Below are 19989 nucleotides of genomic sequence, written 5' to 3' on the forward strand. Positions count from 1 at the left end.
ATCTTCTGGCGGAGGAGGGCTCGTTCAGGTAAAAGCTTGAGTCGGGCTCGATCAAAACCCTGGGGCGCCTGGTAGCGCCCTACGTGCAGGCAGCGTGCCGGTTCGGCGTCGCAAAGGGCGGGAGACCCGACAGGCTCGGCTGGCCGGCTCCAGACGCTCCCGGCCGGGAGGAGCTCAGGGTCCTCTCCCGCGGGCCAGCGACCCCCACCTCTGCGCGCTGGGGCAGCCGGAAGCCCGCGGCCCTGCCCGCCCCTGGCGGGTCCCCGGGATTCTAACGGAGCCGCGTGCCCGGGGCGGGGCCACACGCGATTGGCCGCGCGGAGTCGGGGGCGGGGCCCGGCGGGCCGGCCGGGCGGGCGCCGACAATGAGCCTCCATAAAAGGGAGCGGCGGGGGGCTGGGGCCCCGGATTGAGCCCTCCCCCCCCACCCCGGGGTCTTGACGGTCTAGGTCTTAGGGAGGCCCAGACGCGCCCGTCCGCAGGCTGGGCCGGCGAGCGGCGGGCGGCGGGGAGGGGACTGCGCGGGGCGCGAAGTGGCAGCCGCCCTAGGCGCCCAGGCCTGCGCGCCCGTCCTCGGCGTCCGGTCACCAAGATCCCACCCCACCCCACCCCCCGGGCCGCGCCATGGCTCTGAAGGCCGAGGGCGCCGCTCTCGACTGCTTCGAGGTGACGCTCAAATGCGAGGAAGGGGAGGATGACGAGGAGGCCATGGTGGTGGCCGTAATTCCGCGGCCCGAGCCGATGCTCAGAGGTGAGGAGGGGAGGGGATCCCACTTCGGCGTCACGGTCCGGGCTCGGCGTCCCCTCCTCAGTCCGGGGTCCGGGTACCCCTCCCCCACCTCCAGTCTGGTGCCCAACCGCCCACACCCGACTCCAGCCTGAGGCCCGGGCGCCCCCTTCCTCACAGAGTCTGAGGCCCTGGCGCGCTTTTGCTCCACCCCCACACCAGGGTTTGGAATCTCAGGCCTCCCCGAACTCCCCCTCCCCCACCCCTGCCCGGGGTCTGGAGCCTTCGATCCACGCCCGGCGCGCTCCGGATCTTCGGTGCCCGAGCGCCCCCTCGCCCGGGCCCAGCACGACGGCTTCGAGGTGACGATGGCGGGTCCCCCGCCCGGGAAGGCAGAGGCAGGCCCAGGGGCCAGGCTGTGTTCTAGGCCGAGGGGCGTCAAGGCCTCCAGGCCGGAGGCCGGGGCCCTTCCCCTCGGGGTTCGGAGCGACTCGGTGGGTGGAGGCAGGCGCCGGTGTAGCCCGCCGAGAGGTGGGTTTTAAGGGCGCTCCAACCCTAAAGCTTTCCTGCGCTTCCCCGCCACCATTCCCAGGCCTTGTACACGCATAAGCCACAGGTGTCAGATTCTGGCGCTAGAGGGGTGAAAAGGATTGCTTACGGCACACAGTTTTATTAAAGAAATGTTTGCTACAGGAGCCCTTGGCCACTCTAGAGGGAGATGGGCCTTGAGATGGGATTTGAAGAGCAATGTGTAAGCACTCACTTTCCCTTCCTCCTCCACCGATTTTTCCAGCCCTCAGGATGTTGAGGGCCCTAAGGAAACAAAAGGCCACCTTCATGGAAGACATACTATTCATGAAAATGCAGATCTTTGCATTCCTGGATACCTCCTCTCTCAGTGGGGACAATACCCAAAAGCTTGAGAGCAAGGCCATTCATTTAGCTTCAGCAGAACATACTGACGTCTCCCTACACCGCCACTCTTCCTTTTTGGAGGGCTTTAAAATGAGGGAAATAAAGCATTTTCCATCTGAAAGAGGTTCTCTCCCTACCTTTGCTAGCATTTATTGAGTGCTCAGTGGCAGACTGTCTCAGTTAACCATCTCAACAACTGCAAGAACATCCTTCTTCACCAGGGAAGTGGGTTCATGCAACAAGTATTTGGGGCACCTCTTATATGTCAGGGCTTCCCAGGTGGTGCAGTGGTGAAGAACCTGCTTGCCAGTGCAGGAGACGCAGAGATGTGGGTCTGATCATTGGGTTAGGAAGATCCCCTGGAGCAGGAAATGGCAACCCACTCCAGTATTCTTGCTTGGGAAATCCCATGGACAGAGGAGCCTGGCAGGCTGCAGTCCATGGGGTCACAAAGGGTCAGACACGACTGAGCACCACACTTACATGTCAAGCATTGTTTTAGGCTGGGCATGCTAATTAGTGTAAACAAAGTCGAAACCGTGCTCTTCCGGAATTTGTGTGTATATGCTAATGACCAGAGATAGATGAATATAAATAAATGTATAGCTTGTTAGATGGTGACTAGTAGTTCAGAGAACACTGAATCAAGAAGAGTGAGAGTGGTTTATTTGGAGTAGCAAGTGGTCGGGAAAGTCTTCTTAATAAGGTGTATTTTGAACATAGACCAAAGGAAGTGAAGAATGGAATCCTGTAGATAATTGGAGGTAAGGCATTTTAGGCAGAGAGAACAGCAATTGCGAAGATCCTGAAACAAGTTTCTTGAAAGGTTTGGTGCACGGGGGTAAGAAAAACACAAATTCAAGGTTTTTGGCTTGAGTGACTGGAAGGATGGACTTCCCATTTGCTGAGACAGGAAGACTGAGGGGCAGGCCTGTAGGAGGTTACAGTTTAAACAAGACAAGTTTGAGAAGCACATTGAAGCACAGAGGTCCAATGAGAAATAAGACACATGGATCTAAATTTCCTGGGAGTGTCTGGCTAGAGGTATAGACATGGGAGTTGTCAGCAAGCAGGCTTTGGGGCAAGACCGCCAGAGGAAGGAGGTGGACAGAGAAGGGGTCCTAGGACTGAGTCGTGGAATGCTCCCGTGGTTCGAGCTTGGAGGCTGAGTCGATCCTTACCAGACATTGCTGAATGCCACAGCATGCCAGGCACTGGGCCAGTTGCTGGAGATACAGGTGTGAAGGATCAAAAAATCGATGCTGTCACAGACCAGCGGCGAAGTGAGGAGACACAGGAAACAAGAAAAGCACGTGTGTCGTCAGGCAGCGTTGTGTGCTCTGGAGGAGATGAAGTGAGGGGAACAGGACGCTCAGGTGGGGCTGATGGCCGCTTTCTCAGGAATGGCAGGCAGGCCTTGGTGAGAAGACGGTTCTCTCCTAGAGAAGGAACTGGCACGGGTGCCCGAAAAAGAGCCTCCATGAAGTAAGAAAAGAACCAACAGAAGGTGGTGCCCTGGAAACCAGGTGACAAGATGAAAGAAGTGATCTGCCAGGGGATGAAGTTGAAGCGCTGACCGCTGGGTGTAGCATTGGTGACCTTGACAAAGCTATTTTGGAGGAGTGGTGGGAAAGAACTGCAGCTACTGTCACCTGGGGGAGAGGTACCACCCAGCCTTGGAGCTAAACCTTCTGAGACCAAGCCAGTTCTCAGACCTGTTTCAGATGCCACCTCTTCCAGGAAGTCCCCAGGTATTAGGACCTCCCCTGTTTGTATATTGCCCCATCCTCTCAGGTGGGAGAGAGGTGCACCCACAAGGGATTAAAAGCTCTGAGATGCCAGGCTCACGAGGATCTGAGCCTGCATCCTTTGCGAAGCTGAGAACGGTTCCCACCCTGTCAAATGTCATGGTCCCGTGTGCACAGGGAGAAGGTGCTGGGTCCACCCTTGGGGATGGACAAGGTCACCGCTGCAAAGGCTTTGGGGGAGAGGCCCCTTGACAGGGCCCCAACGAGTGGAGGACCAGGCCTGGATGCCCTTCGCTGACCCAAGGCTCATCGAGCATCTCCTCCCTGCATGCCAGGCCCTGCAGGAGAATAAGATGACAAAGTTTGCTGTTCTTGTCCTTGAGGAAGTGAGCACTGTCAGAAGTCAGATGTGGATACAATTGCCGGGGGTGGGTGATCGGAAAGGCTTCACAGGGCCGAGGATTTGAGTAGGGCCGTGAAAGAAGTTTGCCAGACTGATGGGGTGGTCTGAACAGTGTGCCCAGACCAGAGCCATGCTGGAATGCAGTCTATGGAAAAACCTGTTGGACCTGTGGTCGGAGACTAGGTTGGGCTAGCGGGATGTGGTGGCATGTCTGCTGCTTTTATTGTGGCTGGTGCCTTGTGGGCTCCAGAGGGGGAAGAAAAGAGACTCTAGATGGGAAAGGTCCTTCCTTGCACACACCGCCAGGCTTGGGGAACCCTGTTCTCTCTTGCTGGTGTGGGTACCTCTACTGATAACACCTTCCCCCTCCTCTCCTCCTTAGTGGCCCAGCAGGAAAAGATCCCACCTCCCAGGCCCAGCCTCCTGGAGGCGGGCAACGATAGCTCTGAGGAGCCCAGACAGCAGGTGTCTTGGGAGCAGGAGTTTCTGGTGGGGAACAGCCCGGGAGGCAGCGGGCGGGCGCTGTGCATGGTGTGTGGGGCCGAGATCCAGGCCCCCTCAGCAGACACGGCGCGCGCCCACATCCTGGAGCAGCATCCTCACACCCTGGACCTGAGCCCTTCCGAGAAGAGCAACATCCTGGAGGCCTGGAGCGAGGGGGCGGCCCTTGTGCAAGACTTTCGAGCGGAGCAGCCGTCCCCACCCCACTCAGGTAGTGGGGGCAGGGGTGGGGGCGGAGGGGAGAGTCGGAGCTCGTGATTGATCATTGGTATCTGCCCACTTCAGACTCAGGCCAGGACTCCGACCCGGACCCTGCCAGGATGCCAGCAGAGATTGTCGTTCTCCTCGACTCCGAGGACAACCAATCCCTCCCCAGAAGGACCCGGCCCAGGGGACTTCGCCCTCTGGAACTTCCTGGTCAGTTATCCCAAAGCCAGCGAGGCTGAGTTGGGGTGAGGGTATCATGAGCCCCGCCAGCTGGGTGGAGACAGGCTGCTCAGCAGGTACCCTGCAGCCCTGGAGTTGCGGGAGTCAGGCCTCAAAAAGGTCTTATCTTTTGCAGCGGCCCCTGTCCCAGAGCCAGTAAGCAAGAAGCCCCGTGGTCAGAGATGCAAGGAGCCCTCTGGGGAGGAGCCAGTCAGGAAGAAAAGAGGCAGACCTATGACCAAAACCCTGGACCTAGACCCAGACCCTGACCCAGGTGAAGGGGAGGAAGGTGTGGTCTCCAGGGGGAAAGCTGGGGTGGGAGGGGCAGGGGTCACGTGCCCCTCAGCCGAGACCCAGGCGGGCCTTGGGAGTGTGGCCTCACAGTTTGATCCCGTCCTTCCTTCAGACCCCCCCTCGCCGGACTCACCCATGGAGACCTTCGCTGCTCCGGCCGAGGTCCGGCACTTCACGGATGGCAGCTTCCCGGCCGGCTTCGCCCTCCAGCTCTTCTCCCACACCCAGCTCAGGGCCTCAAACCGCAGAGACTTGCCCAAAGAGGGAAAAGGGGCCGAAGGAGGTCGTCTCCAGCCGGAAAGCCCCTCCCCAGGTGAGCGCCTGAGCTGCGGGTGGCAGGTGTGCAGGGTTGGGAAGGCCACGTCCCCAGGGTGGAGCCCCAGGCAGAGGTGACCGGCGCTCTGGTCCCCGGGCAGCTGGGCTGAGGGCAGGTGGATTTGAATACAGCAGCCAGCCTGAGAGCTGAAGTTTTGGCACGCTTCTTGGGAGCATCCTGGTTGTTAGGTTGAGTTAGGCCAGTGTTCCCCAAAGCCTGACACCCATCACCACACTCACGGTTGATTCCAGCTGGGGCCTGAGGTGCCCACCAGGGGCCTAAATGGGACTGATAACAGGAGACGGAGGTCAATGCGCCACAGACCCTCAGCTCAGGGTGTGTCTGGTAATACCAGTGGGCACTTGGGTTTATATCATGTTCTCTGGTTTTAAGAAACTTATATGCAGCTCATTTGGCGCTTATAAAAGTGTCTTTTTCCGAATGGCTGAGTCTCAGAGAGGTGGTTCCTTTTCCACGTCCATGTGTTCCCTTCCTGTGGCTGCTGTAACAGATTACCACAAACTCAGTGGCTGACAACAACATAGATACACTGCCTTTTAGTTCAGGAGGCCAGAGTCCTCGTACGGGAGGTGTCAGCGGGCTACAGGCAGGGTGTCGGCAGGGCCAACTCCTTTCTGACTCCTAAAGAGGGAGTCTTGCCTCTTGCAGCCTCTCGCGGCTGCTTGTATTCCTCAGCTGTGCTCGCCTTCCGTCTTCAGAGCCAGCCGTGCCCAGGCTTTCTTAGGCTGCCATCTTTGGTTCTCGCTCTTCGACCTCCTCTTTCCCCTTTAAGAACCCTTGTAATTACACTGAGCCCTCCTAGGTCATCCAAGGCTCCATTGAATTTTAAAGTTGGTTGATGAGCAACGTCAGTTCCTCCTGTAGCCTTGATTTTCCCCCACTGTGAACGAACGATACTCATAGCCCTGGGGATTAGGACGTGGACGTCTCTGAGGGACTGGTACTCTTGCTAGGACAGTCACCTAATGCAGCAGTAGCAGAACTGAGATGAGACTGGGCTGTGTTCCAGCGGGGCGCCTGGTTCCTCTCTCTTTGTCTCGCCCGGCCAGGCCCTGCTCGCAGCATCTAGGGTGCAGAAAGTGGTTCTTGAAGGAGTGAATGTGATACACAGAGTACCGCATCCCGGCCCGCCTGAAACGGGCACTTGGAGTTGAAGCTCCAAGAAAGACAGCACACGGGGTGCTGGAGGCTCCCCAGAGCAGGGTTCCCAAAAAGGAGGCATGCTTTTTGCTTAAAGAAAAAGCTTCACTTCCCTTCAGCCCACGTCACTCAGTGGTGACCACTGTCAAAAATTTGGCTTATGTCCGTCCAACCTCTCACAAAGCTCTGCGTGCACATAGGTGCCTGTGTACTCCTGTCTGTTTATTTTTGACCCAAAGGGGCTCTGCTGTCTCCAGTCTGAAGGTGGGCCTCACCCCCGTGGGGTTTTAACTGTCTCAGGTCTCAGCGTGAGTCACCTTGCGTCCTGCCTTCCCAGGACCGCACTCTGCCTAGACTTGTGTGTTTCCTGGTCCCCCTCATGTCAGCGGACCTCTGCTGTACACAGCTGACCTCTCCCACTGGCTGGTGGGTCTTCTGGTTTCATTCTAGAAGGCGGGGGCTTCATTTCGAGCCTTGGGGTACCCTGTGCCCAAACTCCACCTGTCTGGAGTGACCAGTAGCTGCGAAGAGCATCCTTGAGGTCTCAGTTTCGTTTGGGGTGAGTGGGCAGAGCCTGAGACTTCGGGGTTCAGCCGTCTGATTTGAAAGGGAGGGAGGTGCTGAGCCATGTCCTGACAGCGGCAGGGACCTGGAGAGGTTGGGGACAGTTCAGAAACCGCAGGAGATGGTGAGTGACACAGCGGTGCGTGTGCCTGCAGCCTGACCCAGGAAGCACCCTGAGAAATGACACAAGTGGTCCTCTGAGGGGCCCAGGCCAGCAAATCCAGACTAGCAGGGTGCCCGTGATGGTTCTATGCACAGTACGGCCTCCAGACTAGTGACTGTAGACTGGTTTTGGGTTTTAAGAACCCAAAGCTCAGATGTCTCAGAAACGTGAGGCTTCAACCAGAATGTTCTACTTTGAGTTGTTTAATTTTTTGAAGTTCTCCAAAGGTCTTATTGGACTAGAGATCCTACCACTTTAAAAAAGAAAATTAAAAATCAAGGATTTAGAAGTTGGGAGTGGGCAGGAAGTCACTGTGGTCAGCTGAGCTGATGGACATGTGTGTGAAGCCATCAGGGAAGACTTGCTGGACATTCTGGGGCCTTACAGGCTGAGGGTGTCCAGGCCAGGAGAGGCGGTGAGCCATGAGGGCCCACTTGCAAGTAGTGGAGAAAATCCTTGCTGGTGTTTAATTAGAATAAGACCTTGAGACCTGGCTTAGGATACCTCAGCTAGACCAGTGTGTTCCTGACTGGACCGAGGAGAAGAAAGTGTGTGTGTGTGTGTGTGTGTGTGTGTGTGTGTGTGTGTGTGTGTGAGAGAGAGAGAGAGACTGGACCAAGGAGAAGAAAATGTGTATGTGTATGTGACTGGACCAAGAAGAAGAGTGTGTGTGTGTGTACCAAGAAATAGAAAGTGTGTGTGTGTGTGACTAGACCAAGGAGAAGAAAGTGTGTGTGTGTGTGTGTGTGTGTGTGTGTGACTGGACCAAGGAGAAAAATGTGAGTGTGTGTGTGTGTGATTAGACCAAGGAAAAGAATGTGTGTGTGTGTGTGTGTGAGACTGGACCAAGGAGAAAAATGGGAGTGTGTGTGTGTGTGTGATTAGACCAAGGAAAAGAATGTGTGTGTGTGTGTGTGTGTGTGTGTGTGTGTGAGAGAGACTGGACCAAGGAGAAAAAAGTGTGGGAGTGAGAGAGAGACTGGACCAAAGAGAAGACGGGTGTGTGTGAGACTGGACCAAGGAGAAGAAAGTGTGTGTGTGAGACTGGACCAAGAAGACGAGTGTGTGTGTGTGTGCTTCATGCGTGGCAGGCTTTGTTCACTGCTGTACCCTCTGCACCGGGAACAGGGCATGCACAAAGAAAGCCCTTGGAAAAGATTTACCGACAGATGAGTGGATGGCAACTGCCTTCACTCGTCACTCTGGTGGTGACATTTCCAGAGTCTCTGCTCCGATGAGCCTTAGTGAGAAACGAGAGATGGGTCCCAGCCACCCCCAGAGGTGGTGCTCACATTTGCACACACATGCACAAGTGTGGAGGAAGAGAAGGGGGCTGAAGCTGGGGGAGCAGAGGGATTTGGGCCGGGCCAGGAGGCAAGTGGGGGTGGTTCTGGGCTCGGGGTGCTGAGCCCCCGGTTTACAGAAGAGGAAACAGCCTCGGGCAGCCCATGTGTGTTTCGCCCATGCAGCGCCCAGCCTGCCGCAAGTGCCAGGGATCAAGTCTCCTCTGTTGGACTCTGAGCTGTTCTTTGCTTCAGGTCTTCCCCATCAGCTTACACAGAGATGTTATTTCTCCCTTCTCAGCCCTCATCCATCATAGCCTCTGTCACATTTGTCCCTAGCTTTGCTGAAAAGCTTTTCTCAACAGTCTCCAGTCTGTCTTTGGAAGCCATTAGATTCAACCTCATGCTTACCACCTACATGTCTTTTTTGGCAAGATGGCCACTGACCTCCATAAAGTTAGACCCAGTGGTCAGTTCTCAGTCCCTGTTTTTCCTGATCAGCAGAAACCAGGAGCCTGTCCCGCCCTCCTTCCTGGAGGCTCATTCTGCCCTTGGCCTCTCAGGCCGCACCGTGAGGGGCTTGCCCCTGCCTCTCTTGCCTGTTCGCTTCCAGCTCTCAAAAGTTGGATCCTATGGTGGTTCTACTTCCTGTTTCTAGAGTATTATGCCTCCTTGGGTCTGGAAGTTTGCCTGTTTCATTCACAGTAATATCCCCAGTGCCCAGCCCAGAATGGGTGCCGTCTGTGTATTTGGCAAATGAATGAATGACCCAACCGTGAGTCAGGATCTGTACTCACACCCTGGGTGATCGCAGGCTCGAAGCTTGTCATGGGCCCACCTTCCCCACCGCCCCGGGCCTGTCCCTTCGGCTCCAGCCTCTCTTGCGCGCAGTTGATGTGTTTGGTTGGTTGTATAAAAGATCCCCCAAACTCTGTGTTTCTGACAGCATTTCTGAATGGAACCCGCAGTCTCCTCCCCTACCCCAGCCTCTTTACTACCCGCTCCCCGGGCTTCACTTCCCCGGGAAGCTGGCTGCCACGTTCTTCAGTTTGCTTGGACCAAAGCCTCAGAGTTGTCATCTATCTCTCTCAGACCCCACTTCAGTCTGTCAGCAAATCCTGTTAGCCCCACCTCCAAGATGCTCAGGTTTCACACACACACACACACACACACACACACACACTCACTCACTATCTCTACTGCTGCTCCCTTCATCCAGGGTTCCTTAGACTGTCTCCTGGCTTCTGATGATTGCCTGCTGCGGTCAGTCTCCTATAGCAGCCAAAGCCCCCCTGAAAACACAAGTGGGATCCTATCACTGCTCTGCTCAGCCCTCCAGCGCTCACTGTAACATCCCAGAGAAAACTCAAGAGTCCTCATGGGACTGGTGGTCCTCACCTTTCCTGCTCACCAGGGCATCCGCATGTCCTCTTCCTCCCACCAGGAATGCTGTTCCCCAGCTAGACACCGTGGACTCCTCATTTCCTGCCCAACTTTGCTCACGGGTCAGCTCCAGTCACCTCTGTGAGATCCTCCCTGATATCCTGTCCCCTACTCTGGTGTGCTTTTTTACTTTGCTTCTATCCGTATATATCACATTGCGTTTTTAATTTGTTTATCTTGTTTATTGGCTCTCACTGCTGGAACATAAATTCCAGAAAGGCCACTTGATCTGCCCCATGTGCTGGGGAACCCCCAGCAGCTAGACTAGCATTGGGCACAGTGTGGTTGCCCAGTAAGTTATTGTTGAATTAAGGAGCCCAATGAGAGGGCCCCACCTGTCCTCATAGTGTGTGTCAGGAAGGCAAACCAGCTCATGTGAACACAAAGCAGAGTCTGTTCAGTTGCACAACCCGGTGGCAGCCATTGAGTCCTGTTCCGTCCCAGCAAACGGTATAGCAAAGTTGTACCCGTTTTCCCTGCCAAATCACGAAGTCTCTAGAAACAGTAAAGGCAAAAACCACGGGTTTAATGCAGACACCTCACAGTTGTCACCGGTTTCTGTTTTCTGGGTTTGCTTTTTGATGTAACTTTTGGAACTGCTTATGCAATGCCCAGGGCGGGGTTGGTACCTGACAGGGCCGTCAGTAGTCCGCTTTCCCATCTTGAGATCCGATTTTGCCCATTGTGAGTAGCTTCTCCATGCTGGTAATGTGGACACGTGATCCCTGCGTGGCCAGTACTGACTCAGGAGATAAAGAGCCTGGTCGGGTTTGCAAAGCAGAGCTGGATGTTCACCCCAGGACTCTCCGTGCAGTGCTCCCTCCTCCACCCTGCATATTCACCTGGGAGCTCTTTTGTGAGAGCCCTGTCTCCTTTGGGGTGTTCTCCATCCCACCACCTCTGCCCACGCAGGGCAGAGCCCATCAGGCTAGGATGCCCAGTAAGTTTCAGGTGAAACAGTCAGCTGAAGATAAAGGGGTAAGGGGAGCAGAGGACAGCACCAAGCATCCGTGTGGGAAATACAGGAGGAAGGCTGCGGAGGGCCGGTGGCGGATGCCCCAGGAGGCGTGATGCCTCTGTGGTCAGCGCTGGTCCTTGGGTGGACCAGGAGCGAGGCCTCCCACTGTCCCTGGGCTTCCCCTCTGACTGCCCGTCCAGGGCTGTGGAATGGAAGGCCTGGGAAGGGGGATGTGACTTACCCAGACCTTCTAGGAACACCCTGAGGCGATGGCCTGGAGAGCCCTGACTGCTCTCTGTCCTCACCCCTGCCCAGCTCCCCCTCCAGGGCTTCGCGGGACGCTGGATCTCCAGGTCATCCGCGTGCGACTGGAGGAGCCCCCTGCAGTCAGCCTCCTGCAAGACTGGTCCAAGCATCCCCAGGGCGCCAAGGGCGTGGGAGCAGGTGACGCCCCAGACTGGCCCGCAGCTCTGTCGGAATCCAGCAGCGCTGTCGGGGCACAGCCAGAGGCGGGAAGTGGCCTGTAGGTTCTTGCTTTTCTGGGGTGGGAGGGAGGGAGGGAGAAGGCAGTGTCCCCCTTGGGCTTATCACACAGCCCCCCAGCTTGGCCGCCTGAGAGAGAGAGTAGAACCAGGTGCCAGAGCAGGATGGAGGAGAGGAGGGTGGGTAGCATCTGCCGTGACTCGGGGCGAGGCATGAGGCCGGGCCGGGGGCCGCCAGTGGCTGTCGAGCGGTAGGGCATTGGGCCTGTGGAGAACACCCACCCGATCCTTTTGCTGACCCCGACCTCTACTGTCTCCCGACCTCCTCCCGCCCTCTTGGCCCCCCATTCTCCCTCGGCACAGTGCCTTACACAGGAGGTGGTCGTGAACTGAGCCCCACTACCTCGGGGGACGCCTCTCCTCCCCCCCGCAGGCCCCCAGAGCAGGAGGCCTCCATTACCTCTTCCCGCTCCATCCCCACTGGTGGCCGACTGGTCACTCACTGTCCTGTTCACCTCTTTTCCTGTTGTATATATCTCCTTTGTTGACAATAAATTATTTTTTTTTATTAAGAGAGTTCGTCTGGGCCATCATTGCGGGGAGGGGTTTGCTAGCAGGCTGTCCAGCCCCCTAGAGCGACCCTGAGAAGCAGGAGAGCTGACAGGGGTCCTGGGCGTGGGCCAGAAAGCTGCAGCCCCGGGCGTGGGCCAGAAAGCTGCGGCCCCAGAGGCTGGCGCGGGGTGGGGGCAGGCCATGTCAGAGGGGCGCCTCAGCCTCTCCCCTCACCCCTGCCCTCCAGATGCGGTCAGGAGCGCCTTTTACACATACCTTCTGACTGACTTGGTGAACCTCCGTCCGAGACAGGCCACACTGGGGCATCCGGGGAGGAGCTGAGACCTAAGGTCATCTTTCTGGTGTGCCCTGGCTGTGGCCAGCGTGCAGGGGCACCGATGCCTGCCCCCCCACCTCCCCCGCCCCATGACGGGAAGGCAGGCAGGCCGCCTCCAACCTTTCAGCCTCGCGGTCAGCCTTCATCTCCTTCGCTTACTCACAGCGAGCCTTTGCCTGGTTTTCCGGTTCCCTGAACCAGGAGATAACCCACTTTGGATCTCTTCCCCATATTCCTTACCCCTTCCCTCCTAAACCAGCCATCACCAGCCAAACCTGCATAGGGTGGTTTTTCCTCTGTGGTGATGGGGGCTCTCAAGAGAGGCAGAGAGAGCGCTCAGATCCCCAACTTGACTGTCCCATATAGAATCCAGGGGTGGGTGGGAGAAATAGGGCCGTCTACCCTCTGCCCCTGGCCTGCTGCATTGCTTCTGATGGGTCTTGTGCATCCTGAGGGGGATGGACTCGCAGGGCAGTTGTTCCTGTACAACACTGAGCCCAGCAGGTTCTGAGACTGACCAGAAGGCCAGTCCCGAAATCGGGAAGAGTCTGGGCTGAGCAGGCTGTGCTGTGTGGCTGTCTGAGCTGTTGTTCCCCATGGGCCCAACCAGGCGTGACTGGTTCGTAGGATGTGGCCCTTTCTCCCTCTCTGATGAGCTTGGGAGAAAGAGTCCGAGGATGTCAGGGGCCCTTTTCCAGGGGAGGAAAACTGAGCAAGGATTCAGGACCCCTGGTGTCTCAGGCCACTCCACCAGTGCATGAGGGCCATGGAACTCCCCTGTGTCTCTCCCCCCGTTTCTGCAAATTGGCAGAACTTGATCCTTCCGAATAGGAAGGAATAAATAATGCTGAAATGCTCTGAACCACAGATTGAATTATTGCAGGTGGTTGCTGTCTGTCTTTTGAGTCGTGTGACTGTTTACATTTATGCCAATGTGCTTTTAAAACAACGTGGCTGTTGTTGGGTGTTGACAATTGGGAGAACTTACAGAAAAGCTCGTTGTACAATTGTGAAGCTAAATGCATCTTCGCAGCTGTTAATTATGATTGAAGGTTTGGCCCGCTAGACTGTGAGCTCCTTCTGGGCGAGGGTTGGATTGCATTGACTTCATTTTCCTAGTGTCCTGCGTAGGGCCTGGCGCAGAGTAGGTGCTCAATAAATGTTTGTTAAGTGCCCTATTGGTGTGTATTCCTTTGTGACGTTTTTCCTGTGTGGGCTGGTCCTCGGAATGCGGTCCTCTGCTATCACAAGGTAGCTGTCGGAGTAACTGCTGGTGGTGTGGTTCTTCCGTGGCTTAAGCCCCACATCTTGGGTGGCAGGGATCTGGCCAGCCTCAGCCGGGACCCCCGGGACTCCATGAGCTTGTGAGGCTGGAAGCTGCCTGTGGGCACATCTGGGCTTCCAGGGAGAGGCAGAGAGTGGAGCCCGGAACATGGCTCCACCCAGAGTGCGGAAGGAGGTTTCTAAACACCAGTGAAGGATTGCTTGCGGTCCACCACCGGGGCCAGAGTCACTGTCATAGAGGCTGCAGCACCAGGAAAGCCTCCCTCGCAAATATCAGCGACCCAGGGGCTGATGGTGCAGTGCCGAAGTCCAGCCACAACTGAGAAGAATCGGGACAAGGGTGTCACCACCCAACCCCCCCCACCCGTGCCCCTAGTGCCCAATACTCCTTTGCGCTCTGAGGCCGGCCACCTGCCACCCTTCACAACTGCCTTCCTTGGGGTGCAGGTCAGAGAGCTCTTTTTAGAGACCTGTGGGCAGAACCAGACTGAGAGAAGGGAAGAAGCACCCACTTCTCTCCTTGAAGAGAAACTGAGCTATGGTTGGACAATGGGGGTCACTGGCTGAGCACCTCTGTAGCATCCGGTTCCATCATGGCTCTGGTCCAGATTGTGGCTCCGGCAACCTGACCCCCCTTTTCCAGTGCCCCCACCCCAGCTTTCTCACACATGCACACACGCGCATACACACGGCCAGGCTGCAGTCTGGCTCAAATGAGACTGCCTTCTGGCCCTTGGTGAACTGGGAAGTCCTGCACACCATGGGGTGTGGGGAGGTCTGGGGTGGGAGAGCCTCTCTGAGGGGATCACAGCCTCTCTCTGTCTGTCCCCCCGGCCAGTCTGTTGTGGGGGGCACCCAGCTGACCCCGAGGCAGGATGGGAGCTGCTGTTGCAGGTGCGCTGACAGGTAAGGTGACCCCACCGCAGCCTGTGTGTCTGTTCCCCACCTCCCTGGAGCCGGTCGCCTTCACATCACTGAATCCAGCCAGTCCCTTTCTGACCTCTTTCCATGGTCAGAGCTCACCGGCCTCCAGACAGGAAGCAAAGCCACCATTTTGGGCCTCTCCAACACCAACAACAAAGCCTCTGGTCTCCTCAGGCCCCACCTTCAGGAGGCCCGGGGCAGCAGGAGCAGCACCCTGCAGGGTCAGACTGCACAGCTGCGAATGCAGGCCCTGGGTAGCCCTGGTGCCGGGAACTGGGGGGGTGGACAGGACACCACCCTGGTCCCCAGGGTGGGTCACCCCACGCTGTGCCTGTGATACAGATGAGGAAACGTGGTACCTCGCCTGCCACCCCAGAGCAACTACAGCAGCAGAAGCTGGCCAGGCCCAGGTCTGTGACCTCAGAGCTGCTGTCTCCGGCGCCCCGCGGCCTGTCTATGCCCTAGGGAGGCCCAACATGTCTTCCCTCCAGAGCCTGGAGACCCTCGGTAGGTTTGGGGCGGGAGTTGACTCAGGAATCAGGAAGCGCATTCAAAACGACAAGCACTCACACCTTTTTCGTTTTCATAATTTCATTTATTATTTATTTTTGACTGTACCGCGTCTTCATTTCCATGAGGGCTTTTCTCTGGTAGTGGTGACTGGGCTTCTCATCGCAGTGCTTATCTTGTGGAGCAGGCTCTAGGGCACTAGGTCTCAGCAGTTGTGGCTCCTGGGCTCTAGAGCACAGGCCCCATAGTTGCAGCACACACGGGCTTAGTTGCTCCAAGGCAAGTGGACCTTCCGGACCAGGGATCGAACCTGCGTCCCCTGCATTGGCAGGCATATTCTTTACTGCTGAGCCACCAGGGAAGGCCACTCATACCTCCTTTGCTCCAGGACCGTAATAGTGGTGTCCAGGGCCCTGGTCGTGCCAACTTCCAGAGGCCCCCAGGCCCTGGCCCCTGCTGGGATCTTGCCCTGTGCCTGGCAATGCCCACTGGAGCGGCTCACCACAATGTGGAGGGGTGCTCATCACAGCCGGAGGAGGCAATGGCACCCCACTCCAGTACTCTTGCCTGGAAAATCCTATGGATGGAGTAGCCTGGAAGGCCGCAGTCCATGGGGTCGCTGAGGGTCTGACACGACTGAGCGACTTCACTTTCACTTTTCACTTTCATGCATTGGAGAAGGAAATGGCAATCCGCTCCAGTGTTCTGCCTGGAGAATCCCAGGGACGGGGGAACCTGGTGGGCTGCCGTCTGTGGGGTCTCACAGAGTCGGACACGACTGAAGTGACTTAGCAGCAGCAGCAGCTCATCACAGCTGTCTCAGGTGATGTCTGGGAACCAAGCCGAAGGCTTTGAGGATGTGGGGAGTCTTGTTCCTCACTGACCTCTTTCTCCTGAAAGGTGCCTGGGCTCCTGGGTGGGTCCTGCCTGCTGCCCTGGCCTCACTCTAACCTCTGACCGGGTCAGACTGGGCTTGGTATTTGGAGGCTATAAAAGCAGCGTGTGATGTCCACATGAGCTGGGGCTGCCCTAGGGGACAGGGCATAGGGAGGGGCTTCTCCTTTCCAGACTCTGCCCTGACCCCTCCACTCCTTCTCTCTGATCTGACCACTTGCCCACCCACATCCTCCTGGTTAAGTGGTTGGCCTTGGAGAGACAAGCCCATGGCCCTCCAAGGTCAAGATCACTGTACTCTTCAGAGCTCAGGATCAAGGGGCCAGTCGGACCCGGGCCCCAGCTGTCAGCTGGATGCGAGGCGTTCACTGTTCGGGTGTTCTGAATACAGTCATGAGCATGAGACCGTACCGCAGCTCTCCCCACACCCTGGACAGCAAACTTGGAACTTTTCCGAGCGTCCAGCAGGGATGAGCGCCGGGTGAAAGGGCCCTATTTTTTTCTCTCTTCTTTCATGATCATGGACATCTTTCTTTTTCCTCACCTCTCACTTTGTGGGATCTTAGTTCCCCAACAGGGATCAAGTCCAGTGAAAGCAAAGAGTCCTAACCACTGGACCACCAGGGAATTCCTGATCACAGGCATTTTCATACCCACCCAAAAGAAGAGAGAGGGGGAATAATGAACCGTGATGTATCCATGACCCAGTTTGAACAAATATGGACAATTTTCATTTATCTTTATCTTCCCCTCCCTTCCGGATTATTTAAAAGCAAATCTCAGGAGTTACCTGGTGGCGCAGTAGTTAAGAATCCTCCTGCCAGTGCAGGGAACACAGGTTCCATCCCTGGTCGGGGAAGATTCCACGTGCCTTGGAGAAACTACGCACGTGCACAGCAGCAACTGAGCCTGCGCTCAAAAGCCCACAGGCTGCAGCTACTGATGCCTGTTTGCCTAGAGCAGCAAGAGAACAAGAGAAGCTACCGCAGCGAGAAGACTGCGAACTGCAACTCGAGAGGAGCCCCTTCTCTCTGCTGCCAGAGAAAGCCCATGCGGCACTGAAGACCCAGGCACAGCCAAAATACATAAATGAATAATTTTTAAAGTGAAGAAGAGCTAAAGAGCCTCTTGATGAAGATAAAAGAGGAAAGTGAAAAGGCTGACTTAAAACTCAGCATTCAAAAAAGAGATCATGGCATCCGGTCCCATCACTTCATGGCAAATAGATGGGGAAAAAGTGGAAACTGACATTTCATTTTCTTGTGCTCCAAAATTGCTGCAGATGGTGCCTGCAGCCACGAAATTAAGACACTTGCTCCTTGGAAGGAAAGCTATGACAAACCTAGTTCAGTTCAGTTCAGTCTCTCAGTCGAGTCCGACTCCCTGCGACCCCATGAATCGCAGCACGCCAGGCCTCCCTGTCCATCACCAACTCCCAGAGTTCACCCAGACTCACGTCCATCGAGTCAGTGATGCCATCCAGCCATCTCATCCTCTGTCGTCCCCTTCTCCTCCTGCCCCCAATCCCTCCCAGCATCAGAGTCTTTTCCAGTGAGTCAACTCTTCTCATGAGGTGGCCAAAGTACTGGAGTTTCAGCTTCAGCATCATTCCTTCCAAAGAAATCCCAGGGCTGATCTCCTTCAGAATGGACTGGTTGGATCTCCTTGCAGTCTAAGAGATTCTCAAGAGTCTTCTCCAACACCACAGTTCAAAAGCATCAATTCTTCAGTGCTCAGCCTTCTTCACAGTCCAACTCTCACATCCATACATGACCACTGGAAAAACCATAGCCTTGACTAGACGGACCTTTGTTGGCAAAGTAATGTCTCTGCTTTTGAATATGCTATCTAGGTTGGTCATAACTTTCCTTCCAAGGAGTAAGCGTCTTTTAATTTCATGGCTGCAGTCACCATCGGCAGTGATTTTGGAGCCCAAAAAAGTAAAGTCTGACACTGTTTCCACTGTTTCCCCATCTATTTGCCATGAAGTGATGGGACCGGATGCCATGATCTTCGTTTTCTGAATGTTGAGTTTTAAGCCAACTTTTTCACTCTCCACTTTCACTCTCATCCAGAGGCTTTTTAGTTCCTCTTCACTTTCTGCCATAAGGGTGGTGTCATCTGCATATCTGAGGTTATTGATATTTCTCCCGGAAATCTTGATTCCAGCTTGTGTTTCTTCCAGTCCAGCGTTTTCTCATGATGTACTCTGCATATAAGTTAAATAAGCAGGGTGACAATATACAGCTTTGACGTACTCCTTTTCCTATTTGGAACCAGTCTGTTGTTCCATGTCCAGCTCTAACTGTTGCTTCCTGACCTGCATACAGGTTTCTCAAGAGGCAGATCAGGTGGTCTGGTATTCCCATCTCTTTCAGAATTTCCACAGTTTATTGTGATCCACACAGTCAAAGGCTTTGGCATAGTCAATAAAGCAGAAATAGATGTTTTTCTGGAACTCTCTTGCTTTTTCCATGATCCTGCGGATGTTGGCAATTTGATCTCTGGTTCCTCTGCCTTTTCTAAAACCAGCTTGAACGTCAGGAAGTTCACGGTTCACATATTGCTGAAGCCTGGCTTGGAGAATTTTGAGCATTACTTTACTAGCGTGTGAGATGAGTGCAATTGTGTGGTAGTTCGAGCATTCTTTGGCATTGCCTTTCTTTGGGATTGGAATGAAAACTGACCTTTTCCAGTCCTATGGCCACTGCTGAGTTTTCCAAATTTGCTGACATATTGAGTGCAGCACTTTCACAGCGTCATCTTTTAGGATTTGAAATAGCTCAACTGGAATTCCCCGACAGCATATTAAAAAGCAGAGACATCACTTTATCCACAAAGTCTGTATAGTCAAAGCTATGGTTTTAACGGTAGTCATGTATGGATGTGAGAGTTGGATCATAAAGAAGGCTGAGCACTGAAGAATTGATGCTTTGGAACTGTGGTGTTGGAGAAAACTCTTGAGAGTCCCTTGGACTGCAAGGAGATCAAACCAGTCCTTCCTAAAGGAGATCAGCCCTGAATATTCATTGGAAGGACTAATGCTGAAGCTAGAGCTTCAACACTTTGACCACCTAATTCAAGAGTCAACTCATTGGAAAAGACCCTGATTCTAGGAAAGACTGTGGGCAAGGGGAGAAGGGATGAGGGGAGAGGATGAGATGGTTGGATGGCCTCACTCACTTAATGGATGTGTGGACATGAGTTTGAGCAAACTCCAGGAGATAGTGAATATCAGGGAAGCCTGGTGTGCTGCAGTCCATGGGGTCGCAAAAATCGGACACAACTTAGAGACTGATCAACAACAACAACAATTTAAAAAGTCTCGGATATTGTATCATTTCATCTGTAAATAAGTCTGTATCTCTCAGAAATTCAGACTCTTTTCAGTAAAATATATCATATTGCACTTGCAAAATTAATAATTCCTTGGTGTCACTTACTCTGGACATAGGGTATCTCCTCCCAGCTGCTGCTACTGACCCTGGACGTGCGGTATCTTCTCTTGGCTGCCCACCACTCCAGTGCTGCACTTTGCTGGAGCAGCTGTGAAGAGATACCCCACATCCAGGGTAAGAGAAACCCCAGTAAGATGGTAGGTGCTGAGAGGGCATCAGAGGGCAGACAGACTGAAACCACAATCACAGAAAACTAACCAATCTAATCACACGGACCACAGCCTTGTCTAATTCAATGAAACTAAGCCATGCCATGTAGGGCCACCCAAGACAGACAGGTCATGGTGGAGAGTCCGGACAAAATGTGGTCCACTGGAGAAGGGAATGGCAAACCACTTCAGTATTCTTGCCTTGAGAACCCCATGAACAGTATGAAAAGGCAAAAAGATAGGACACTGAAAGATGAACTCCCCAGGTCAGTAGGCGCCCAGTATGCTACTGGAGATCAGTGGAGAAATACCTCCAGAAAGACTGAAGGGACGGAGCCAAAGCAAAAGCAACACCCAGTTGTGGATGTGACTGGTGATAGAAGCAAGGTCCGATGCTGTAAAGAGCAATATTACATAGGAACCTGGAATGTTAGGTCCATGAATCAAGGCAAATTGGAAGTGGTCAAACAGCAGATGGCAAGAGTGAACGTTGACAT

At 54.9% G+C, this 19989-nt stretch overlaps 1 protein-coding gene across 3 annotated transcripts; it reads left to right on the forward strand.

The window, feature by feature from the left end:
- Positions 1-359: 359 nt before the first annotated feature.
- Positions 360-11956, forward strand: SPINDOC (spindlin interactor and repressor of chromatin binding). 3 transcript variants are annotated; one of them, XM_061406741.1, is made up of 6 exons: positions 360-751; positions 4176-4505; positions 4580-4711; positions 4857-4994; positions 5127-5327; positions 11218-11956. In XM_061406741.1, exons 1-6 carry the CDS (start codon positions 625-627, stop codon positions 11427-11429), a joined length of 1140 nt encoding a protein of 379 aa, XP_061262725.1. In that variant the 5' UTR covers positions 360-624; the 3' UTR covers positions 11430-11956. The 3 variants fall into 3 exon arrangements, with proteins under 3 accessions (XP_061262725.1, XP_061262727.1, XP_061262726.1); XM_061406743.1 differs by lacking the exon at positions 11218-11956 and adding an exon at positions 9946-11211 and having other exon boundaries at positions 393-751; XM_061406742.1 differs by lacking the exon at positions 11218-11956 and adding an exon at positions 9721-9937 and having other exon boundaries at positions 393-751.
- The last annotated feature ends 8033 nt before the right edge of the window (positions 11957-19989 follow it).

The sequence above is a fragment of the Bos javanicus genome, chromosome 29, assembly GCF_032452875.1.
Source record: "Bos javanicus breed banteng chromosome 29, ARS-OSU_banteng_1.0, whole genome shotgun sequence".
Taxonomy (NCBI): Eukaryota; Metazoa; Chordata; class Mammalia; order Artiodactyla; family Bovidae; genus Bos; species Bos javanicus.